The following is a 10885-nucleotide window of genomic DNA, read 5'->3' on the forward strand; positions in this document are numbered from 1 at the left end:
TCATGGGTAAGGATAAGGTAATGGAATTGATAGAGAAATTCATAGACCTAGGTAGGATATACAGGAGAATTGCAATCATCGCCAACAAACCCAACAACACTGTCTTCGAGCTGCAGCGTACCAGCCAAACCATAAAACAGAGAGATAGAAGATATGTTTCAGTATCACGCATGCTGCTTCTTTTTCTGAAGACATTCTTCAATCATGCAATTTATTTCTAACCACCACAGGTGGTTGAGTTGGTAAGAGCCTCCAGATGTGGAACTCCCACACCCTGGTTCGAATCTCGCCGACGCTTATTGGAGTTAAATTCCAATATATTCTTGATGGCCAGTGGGGAGGAAGCGTTCTGACAAGATCCTCCGATCACGGATTAGTCTCTGGGCCTAGGAAGCTTTTGAGGATACCGTGTGATTGACAAATAAATAAAAAATGTAATTTAGTTCTAATATACATCCCCGGAAGCCACCAAAACGTTAATCCTAATGTTCCTTTTTATGGTATAAAAACCCACCGAAATTTATATTAAGGCGGCAGGGTTAATGTAATCATATAATGGGCATATAATATGTAGTTATCAGTTCACAAACAGCTTTGGATATCCATCGAGTGCTACAAAACAGAATATCCACATCAACAATGCTACTCAGCGACAATTTTCTCATTTGCAGGTTAAAACTAAACTGGGATATTCTCATGAATATTACTTATTCTCATTTCTAGTTTCTGTAGCTGACCTAAACATAGCATTTGGCTATTAATCTATTATCCAAATTTTAAACTATAAAATGGTCCATATGTTTACTCCCTTAGCATGCATATTGAAACCCTAGCTAAAACCATGAACTACGAGAACTACGACCCTTCCTTCCCTGACCAACCAGTAGTCGATCTCTACCTACCCTTATGGGCAAACCTTCCCGCCTTCCGGTACAAACCAGCCTTCATCTGGGTCGAAGATGACTCACCCGATCCAAAATGTGATCATAGCTCAACATCCCTCACATATTCTCAGCTCAATGAGTCAGTACAACACATTTCACATCATTTGCTATACACTGAACCACTTCAAAGACGTGACACTGTCGTAATCCTATGCTCGCCAGGGCTTGAACTGGTTGAGATCATCTTCGCTAGCCAAAGAGCCGGCCTTTTGGCCGTGCCCATTTCCCCACCTGACCTTTCCTCCCCTAAACAAAACTACTACCACCTTGTCAGAGTCCTCTCCCAAACAAATCCCAAGGCCGCCATAGCTCACCCCTCTTACATCACAGCCGTCCGTAACTTCATATCATTATCCTCCAATACAAAACTCGTGCACATGTTGGAGAATCTCCACTGGATATCCACTGATGATATCAAAAATACTGGAGCTAGACACTTGAATTTACAGTTCAGCCCTTCGCCCTACGAGGGCTGCACACCTGACGAGCTGTATTTGATTCAGTACACGTCAGGCACGACCGGGATCCCAAAGCCGGTCCTTGTCACCGCCGGCTCGGCAGCTCACAACGTCAGAACCGCAAGGAAATCCTACGACCTTCACCCAAACAGTGTGATCGTGTCGTGGCTACCTCAGTACCATGATTGCGGTCTTATGTTCTTGTTGTTGACCATTGTCTCCGGTGCGACGTGTGCTTTGACTTCGCCGAAGGCATTTGTCAAGAGGCCTAGAATTTGGCTCGAGCTTATAACAAACTTCAGCGCAACTTGTACTCCTGTTCCGTCGTTCACGCTGCCGCTGGTGGTGAAACGCGGCGGGGTTAAAAAGGGAACTTCCCCTATAAACTTGTGGAGCATGAAAAACCTGATTCTTATAAACGAGCCAATTTATAAAGACGCGGTGGATGAGTTTGTGGATATGTTTGGGCCTTATGGGCTCAGCCCATTGTCAATTTCTCCATCTTACGGCCTAGCAGAGAACTGCACTTTTGTTTCAACTGCATGGAGATACAACTCTTCTAACGTTACATCTCACAACAAGCTCTTGCCTAGTGCAAGGCTGGGGTATTCCAGAGAAGACGACGTCGTAAAGGAGGACATGGATATTGTCGTGGTGAACGAAGAGACGTGCGAGGCCGTTGAGGATGGGATTGAAGGAGAGATTTGGGTCTCGTCTCCTAGTAATGCTTCTGGTTACTTGGGGCACCCGTCCCTAACTCGTGAGGTGTATCACGGTAGACTTAGAAACAAGGTGACTTGCTGTTATGTACGGACGGGCGACAGAGGAGTCGTCAAAGGAGAAGAAAGGTTTCTTTACGTGACGGGACGGTGTGTAGACGTGATCAAACTCCAAAACGACCGGGAAATACATCCTCATTACATTGAAACGGCAGCTCAGAATAGTAGTCCGGTGTTTATCAGAGCGGGTTGTTTGGCTGCGTTGAAGATTGAGAACACGGTTGTGGTGGTTGCGGAGATGCAGAGGAGTGATCAGAATGATGTTAGGGTTTTGAGGAGGATATGTCAAGGGATAAGGGAGGGTGTGGTAAAGGAGGAAGGAGTTGAAGTTGGAGTGGTCGTTCTTGTTAAAAGTGGGGGCGTGCCCAAAACTACGTCGGGCAAAATACAACGATGGGCAGCTAAGGATACGCTTGTTGGAGGCAAAATGAGCGTTTTGATGGAGATGGGGTTCGGGGTTCATTATACTTTTTCAACTTTTGGGAGGAGATCGCTTGATGAGGGAAGTAGTAAGGGGAAAAGTGAAGAGAAAAAGAGAGAAGGACAAAAGGTAGAAGTCAGAGATCATGAAATCTCTTTCTCATTCTCGAGTGCTACAACTCGTCCCCCCTTGCTCTCTCTTTTGTGAAGAGCTACCTATACCTTTGGTGGAAAGATAAGCAAAATTTGTGATAAAAAATTGATGAATTGTCCCATTCATCGATTGAGTATTAAATAGTTCATAGTGTTTTGAATAAACTAGCTCGATCGAGAGTGTATAACTTAGTTATGGATAATGTTTGTATTGATGTATTGGTAAAGGCTTACATAGTAATGAAAAATCTATGCAGCGCAATGTACTCTATATTTGTAAAGATCTAACCACATATTATTTCTATCGAGATATAAAATATGGTTATGTTTATATAGAAAATTAGGAAAAACTACATTCATACATATAATGCATGTTGACGGTCACAACTAATGTTATTTGTATAAGAATGACATTAGCTCGTAATTAAGTGAGTTGCATTTGTCTCATAGAAGAATCAGTTTGAAGTCATATTATGCAGTATGCACTTGTGGTTTCCGAGTTGAAGAAACTCAAAATCAACTTTAAGATACTTTTGAGCATATTTAGCGGTTCAAAAAGCTAGTAAACTAGTCATTACACATTACCTTGAACCCATAAAAACGCTGCAGCCTACATTGGCTAAAGACCAACATATGCGAGGGCTGCAAGGCAGCCGCTTAAGGACTTCATCTAAAGTAAGAGGCCTCAATTTAAAATAAGTCTCGAAACATTACATATTAAACAAATTTTTACCACAAACAATACATGAACTATCAAGCCAGTGCATCAACTTCATACCTTGTCACACACTCTAGACCTCTAGTACCTCCAAGAACTTCATTTTTCTTAAATTTAATTTAGGCCTAGTGAAATTCGTGCATAGACCAATCTTACATGTTAAGCAGGTTGTCAATTTCCTTTTTCGTTTTTATTTTTTGGTTTGTAGTATTTGCTGAGATAAAAGTCCATAAAACTGAATTTAATTATGGAGTTGAATTCCGTGGCGTAATATATGGTAGTATTGTAGCACGGGTGTAGATAAGTGTTTCCCTTTTGATGGTTGAAGCTGGCTGGGCTGTCCTGCACAATTAGTGAACAGTATACTGTAGACACCAACAAGTACCAAGACGTGGAAAGAGAGAGACAAACAAATTAGCCATCGATTGCCTCACAGAAAGCTCTTCCCTTCCTATCTTGCTTAGGGGCAAGCGTGGTTTCTCTGTTTCTGTCTCAGACTCACTCAGACTCAGACTCTCACCCAAAAAAAAAAAAAAACAAAATTTTTTTTCAGAGGCCGCAGTGCCGCACGTTAGCGTGAGAGAGAGAGGGTCTGAATGGTCTGATGCAGCAGCATATGACTGTGCGAGGAAGACGACAAGTCCATCACTATGGACCATCACCAACACTATAGTAGCTTTTCACTTTTACCCATCCATCTCATCATCCCTTTCTTGTTCTCTTGCGCGCGGATTCGGGATTACAGGATCAGCGTAAGCTAAAGACTGCCATGATTACGCATTGATGGGGATTAACGGCAGGGCTACACTAATTAAATACTTTTATAATAACTGCTAACTGAATCCAACCAACACTAATTTTTAATCTAACCGAAATAAGCTAGGAATTTTTTAGAAATATTGGATCGGTACGATTTGGTGCAAGCAAATTTTTAACCACTTTGGTTCAGTTCAGTGCATTTCGTTAACTTTTAGTGTTAACGTACATATCGATCGGTTCAGTTCTTTCAAGCTAAATTTTCACTATTTCAGCCAATTTAGTGCGGTTCGTTAGATTTGAATGTCAAAAACATCACCGTCATTAGTAATATGGATCTAATTGACGTAACAAGAGTGATTGTCACAAACTATAATTAGGTATTGAGAGTTTTATAGCATGAATGGACCGAGTCCATTCGGTTCAATTTTTAAATACTGAGCTGCTCACTAAATATATAATATCGACTTTTTTCATTTTTGAAAGAGAGGGAACACTAACCGGTAGTCCAGCCAATTTCAACTAGAGTTCTGAAAACAGATCATCAAGTTTGATTATGGTTAAATTTTTGACATTTCGATTCAATTTAATGCTGTAGTTTGTGAATTTTCAGTTAAAAATAAAAAAGACGACTCGTAATTCTAATTAGTAGTGTGTGTTTAATTAAGGAAAGGAAACAAAACAAGAGTGATTACGAGGAAGCAGAAGAAAGCAAATGCTACGTCGCATCAAAGGCCATGAGGCTAGGTGTGTAGTACTGGAAATATGCATCTTTGGGTGATGCTGAGGGGGAAGTGTGTTGAGATAAGAAATGGAAAAATGGGGCAATAATGAAGGGTGGGGGATGGGACCCACAAGTGGCAGGGCGTGGGAGAGGTCTGAACATGACGTTGTCGGTTTGTTTTGTAATCTGCAAACTTGCAATCAGAAGAAAGCAATAGTACCTCCCTCCTACCCCTCTCGGCCCCTTAATCTCTCTCTCTCTCTCTCCTAGTTTTCCATTGCAGCACTTTGAGGGGACTCGTCTTTCTTAACAACTCTCTCTCTTATCCTTCTCGCTCTGGCCTCACCACAAGCAACCAACCTGTCTCTTGTTGGAGCCCCAGAAGCACACACCAAAAATTCAAACCCAACCCCAACCCCAACCCCATCTCTCTCTCTCTCTCTCTCTCTCTCTGCGCTCTCTGCTTAAGCTGTTGATTTTTGAGATGGAGGCCATTAGATGATGTTAAAGCGACTGCTAGCTGTTGCATGAGGTTCTCTCTCTATAATTTTCTCAAAAAGCTGTGATTTGGGTACCCATTTTGCTGTTCAATCTTATTTCTCATCCTGCGTTTCCATTAATCCTAACTGTGCAGAAATAACGGCATGGGTTTTAATGGGTTTAGCTAGCTTTTTAGCTTCTTTTTGTCCTCCTTTACCTGAAAAAATAAAACTTCTTCAGTTTCATTCTCTTTATTATTATTATTTTTTTTAGAGAAGCCCAATAAAGCACAAGATCCCAGCTATTTTAGCTAGATTTGCGATGCTTTTTTAACAGCTTTCCGTATTAATTAACTGAGATTTTAGAATCCCTAAAAAAAAAAAAGTATATATATCATATGGATTTTAGAACGCAAGACAATGAAATGAGGACGTCAGGTTCTGCTTTGAGCTATGGTGGCACTCATTTAACCAAGGAATCATCGGGAGGTGGAGAAAAAGAAGACTTGGAAATATTCACAATGGCACTCCTACTGCCATCTCTGCTTTCACTGCTACCCACCAAACCCTAGACCACCATCACCCTCTTCAACCACACCATGTTCAACCAGTGCCACTAACAACCAGAGATCTAGATCCAGATCGAGTCGGCTCCACTGCAGTTGCACCCAGTGGTGGTGTTTTGTCGGGTGGGCCCAAGTCCAAGACACCATCGTCGACATCCACAACCAGCAACGTCCGCTACCGAGAATGTCTCAAGAACCACGCAGCCAACATCGGCGGTAATGTGTTCGACGGGTGCGGAGAGTTCATGCCTTGCGGCGAGGAAGGAACCCTCGAAGCTCTGAAATGCGCGGCTTGTGATTGCCACAGGAACTTCCACCGTAAGGAGGTGGACGGCGAGACGACGCCGTTCGGGCCCGGCTCCAGATCAAGAAGCATAATGCTGAGCCCTCTCCAGCTCCCTCCGCCGCTTCCCTCTCCGTCCTCGGCTCTCCACCACCACCGCCACCAGAAATTCTCGATTGTTCAACCCATGAGCGTGGCTTTCGGAGGGGGGACGGAGTCTTCGAGTGAGGATCTGAACGTTTTCGACAATGGGGATGGAGTAGGAGGAGGGGTGGTGCCGCCTTTTAGCTTGTCGAAGAAGCGGTTCAGGACCAAGTTCACGGCGGAGCAGAAGGTGAGGATGGTGGAGTTTGCGGAGCGAGTCGGGTGGAGAATTCAGAAGCAGGATGAGGAGGATGTGGAGAAGTTTTGTGATGAGGTGGGAGTGAAGAGGCAGGTGCTGAGGGTATGGATGCACAATAACAAGAACACAGTGAAGAAGATGCAGCATGACCATGACATCACCACCACCACGAGTCAGCTGGCATTGGAGAATGTTGAAGCTCATGAAGAACCAGGTCAAGAAGGAGGAGGGACAGACACATAATCAAGGGGGCTTGATGAGAGTGAGTGAGCTGAGATTGGTTTGTATAAAATGGACTGATGGAGAGGCCTTATTGCTAGCTAGCTAGATTGATCAGATGCATGATTATTATTCTTCTTCTTCTTCATTGGAACTGGAAACCTTGTTATTGATGGCTTTTAGAGCTGGTAGTAGTACTATTATTCAGCTGCTTTAATTAGTTATTAGTTAGTTATCTTTTAACAGAATCCTGTATTAGGTTAAATTTTTCATGCCATTGAATGATGCTGTTCAACCTATGTGTGGAACCTGCATTTTCCTTTTCTGTGATACTCTGGTCTCTACTTTTTCTGGTGGTCTCCATGCACTTCAATTTAGGGAAGGAAGTCAAATGTGTTAAAATAATGCATGAATGGCCCTTCCATTGAATTTTAGAGGTCCACCATCGGATGGATAAAATTTTTTGTAGTCTTATATAATGAATTTAGGGTATTTTATCATGATAGCAATGTATGAATATTTTGGGGGATGAAAAAAAGATGGAGGAAAAAAAATTGAAATTATTGAGTTTTCATTTTTGATGCAATTCCTAATTGCTAGCAAGGTTTATCATCTAAGTGACAATTTTATTCATTCTAATAATTGAATCGCTTATACTAAATTTCTCACACGAACCTTAGAGGTTGTCATATTTTTCGGGAAATTGATGCTTTGATAAATCATGGTACATCTTGTTCTAATTTAGTGTGGTGGGATGATCCTCCACCTTTTATAGTATCGTATCGTAATAACGATATTAGAGGTCTGCGTTGTTGTTTTTTTTTTTTTTTTTTTTTTAGTATTGGTTTTGGTCTCCCTCCTTCATTCTTCTTCTTTTGACTAATAAAATGGTGTGATCGGAAGGCTTTATTCCTCTCCTATCTGTGATCTTTTAGCCAAAAAAAATTATTTGAAATTTTCTTTTTTTACTTCTATATAATAGTTTTTTTTTAGGAGGAAAATAATACATTAAAGCTTAAAACCTCTTACAACACCACCACCACTAATGTCAAAAGTAAAAATAGAAGAGATTGAAATAAGGAGCTCATTTCGCCAAATACGCAGCTCAGGAGAGAGAGGCCCTGTGCAGTAATTACATCTAGCAAGGAAATTAGCTTCACGTGGGATGTGAGTGAAAGAAATAGACTCAAAATGAAAGAAAGAAGATTGGCTGGAATATCTTTGCATTGATACAATAACGATTACATATAGAAGGTACAAACCTCATTCACAATGTAACTAATCTCTCTGATCCTATCTGATCCAATAATCATGCTACAATCAAGGAGGTACAAATACAACAGATATCTACATATCACATATTAATATGGAGGATATTTAAGATTAGTTTTGTAACACTCCCCCTCAAGTTGGAGAGTGAATGTTTCTAACTCCCAACTTGCCAACCATAGGGATGAAGATTTCCTTTCCCAAAGCTTTGGTGAAAATGTCTACCAATTGATGTGTAGAACCTACGAACTTCGTGAGCACAGATCCATCTTGTATTTTATCCCTTATATAGGGACAATCCATCTCAATGTGTCGAGTTCTCTCGTGAAAGACATAATTTGCTGCAATGTGCAGCGCTGCTTTACTGTCGCAATATAGAAAAGCTGGTTCTTGATGTAACACTCCCAAATCCTTGAGAAGGTATCGAAGCCATGTGAGTTCACAACAAGTACCAGTCATTGCCTGATATTCTGCTTCAGCTGAGGATAGAGAAACCATTTTTTGTCGCTTTGATCTCCAAGAAACCAATGAAGGACCAAGAAAAACATAATAACCTGAGGTGGATCTCCTAATGATCGGACATCCTGCCCAATCAGAATCACAGAAAGCACGTAATCGGAAGTCACTCTTAGAGGAAAAGAACAATCCTTGACCAGGTGCCTTCTTAATATACCGTACAACATGTAGAACTACCTCCATATGTAACTTTCGAGGCTGATGCATGAACCTGCTCAGTACATGAATTGAATATGTAATGTCTAGTCTCGAAACTGTAAGATATATTAGTCTCCCAACTAGTCTTCTGTAACGGGCCGGATCTTTTAGCAATTCACTTTTGTCGGACAACTTTAAACCTCTTTCCATAGGACTTTCAGCAGGAGCTGCCCCTATTAGCCTCGCATCTTTGACAATTTCTAACGCATATTTATGTTGAGAGATAAAGATTCCATTACTAGAAGTTGAAACCTCAATACCAAGAAAATATTTCAAGTCCCCTAGATCTTTAATTCGGAAATGAGAATGAAGAAAGTTCTTGAGTGCAGCAATACTCACGGGATCATTTCCAGTAATCAAAATATCAACAACATAAATTAGAAGAGCAATAAAGGACTTGCCATGTTTCTTGGTGAACAAAGAGTAATCAGCTCTTGATTGTACATAGCCCGCAGACCGAATAGCCTCTGAAAATTTGGCGAACCACTGACGGGATACTTGCTTTAGGCCATACAGCGACTTGTGGAGTCTGCAGACTAAGTGTTCCTCCCCTTGTCTCCGAAGACCTGGCGGAGGAGACATATATATATTTCTTCATCAAGGTCGCCGTGCAAGAAAGCATTGTGGACGTTTAATTAGTGAAGAGACCATCCAAGAGCTGCTGCCAAAGCAAGGAGACAACGAACAAAAATAATTTTGGTAGTAGGAGAGAAAGTATCCTAATAGTCAACACCCTCCATCTGCGTGAACCCTTTGGCAACTAAGCGAGCTTTGTATCGCTCGATGGAACCATCAGCCCAATGCTTAATCTTATAAACCCAACGACAGTCAATTGGAGTCTTACCAATGGGAAGACGAGTGAGGGTCCAGGTGCAATTTTCTTGGAGAGCTTGTAGTTCGGACTACATTGCCTCTTGCCATGCAGGATGAGCGGCAACCTCGGAATAGGAACGGGGCTCAGTGGCTTGATTGATTTGAGCAAGGAAAGAGCGGTGGACCGGCGTACATCGGTGATAAGAGACATGATTGCATAAAGGGTAACGGGTGCTGTGAGTTGGACCTGGAAACAAGGAGGATGACTGATCGGAGCAGGGAAGTGTGACCTGGGAGATGATATAGTCCCGGAATTTGACCGGAGGTGCGGTGGTCCAGCTGGAGCAACGATGAGGCTCAGAGAAAGGGATGGGCTGGTCGGCTACGGGCGGTGGGTCAATCAAGGGTGCGGGCTGGTCGGCTACAGGTGGTGGTGGTGGTTCGGGTAAGGTGGCGGGTTGATCTGCTACGGGTGGGGTCGGAGAGGAAGCCAGGGAGGGCGACGTTGTCGGCGAGCTGGGTATGAGGTCAGTCTGAGAGGGTGGGTCGGCTGGGGTTGAAGGATGAAGGGATGGAGCTGAGGTGGAAGAGTCAACTTGTGGAATAGACTCACAGGTAGGGCTGGGAAAAGGAGTTGGATTTGGGATTAAAGTGGGAATTGGGCCTGAAGTGGTGCCCATAGTGGCTGAAACTGAATTGGGTTCAGCTGAGACAGAGACATAAGGAAAAATATCTTCGTGAAAAACAATGTCTCGACTAGTAAAGATTCGCCGACTCGATAAGTCAAATAGTTTGTAAGCCTTTTGTCCAGCAGGATAACCAATGAAGACACACTTGATGGCACGAGGAGAAAATTTATGGGCAACACGAGGATTGGAAGCGTAGGCTAAACAACCAATGGTCCGAAGGTGAGAAAAAGAAGGGATTTTATTGTAAAGACATTCAAAAGGAGTTTGAAAAGAGAGAAGAGGAGTTGGAAGACGATTGATGATATGAATTGCAGAAAGAACGCACTCACCCCAAAATTGTGTAGGGAGTTGAGCGTGAAATTTCAAAGCTCGTGCAACTTGCAAAATATGACGATGCTTGCGTTCTACTACCCCATTCTGTTGAGGCGTATAAACACAGGAATGTCGGAAAATTACACCATTATATTTGAAGAAAGATTGGAGTGAGAGGAATTCAGCACCATTATCACTTCGAAAAGTTTTAATATGTGATGAAAATTGAGTAGACACATAGCTAAA

The 10885-nt window shown here is 42.3% G+C and overlaps 3 protein-coding genes across 3 annotated transcripts; 2 read left to right on the forward strand and 1 right to left on the reverse strand.

Annotated features, from left to right (window-relative positions):
- The first annotated feature begins 841 nt into the window (after nt 1-841).
- On the forward strand, nt 842-2809 carry LOC112171727 (putative fatty-acid--CoA ligase fadD25). The gene has a single exon (XM_024308865.1). The coding sequence runs from the start codon at nt 842-844 to the stop codon at nt 2807-2809; it is 1968 nt and encodes a 655-aa protein (XP_024164633.1).
- Nucleotides 2810-5855: 3046 nt separating this feature from the next.
- LOC112171728 (zinc-finger homeodomain protein 5) lies at nt 5856-7257 on the forward strand (the record flags this gene model as incomplete). The annotated part of the gene is made up of 1 exon (XM_024308867.2): nt 5856-7257. A coding segment is annotated over one exon (1011 nt), but the record flags the coding sequence as incomplete, so codon positions are not given.
- A 2470-nt stretch (nt 7258-9727) lies between these two features.
- Nucleotides 9728-10318, reverse strand: LOC112171729 (proline-rich receptor-like protein kinase PERK14). Its single transcript, XM_024308868.1, has one exon. The coding sequence runs from the start codon at nt 10316-10318 to the stop codon at nt 9728-9730; it is 591 nt and encodes a 196-aa protein (XP_024164636.1).
- Nucleotides 10319-10885: the final 567 nt, after the last annotated feature.

This window comes from Rosa chinensis, chromosome 6 (genome assembly GCF_002994745.2).
Source record: "Rosa chinensis cultivar Old Blush chromosome 6, RchiOBHm-V2, whole genome shotgun sequence".
Lineage (NCBI taxonomy): Eukaryota > Viridiplantae > Streptophyta > Magnoliopsida > Rosales > Rosaceae > Rosa > Rosa chinensis.

Excerpts from the sequence above, each read along its gene's own strand:
- LOC112171727 (XM_024308865.1), top strand. The coding sequence starts at position 842 with ATGAACTACGAGAACTACGACCCTTCCTTCCCTGACCAACCAGTAGTC.
- LOC112171729 (XM_024308868.1), bottom strand. The coding sequence starts at position 10,318 with ATGGGCACCACTTCAGGCCCAATTCCCACTTTAATCCCAAATCCAACT.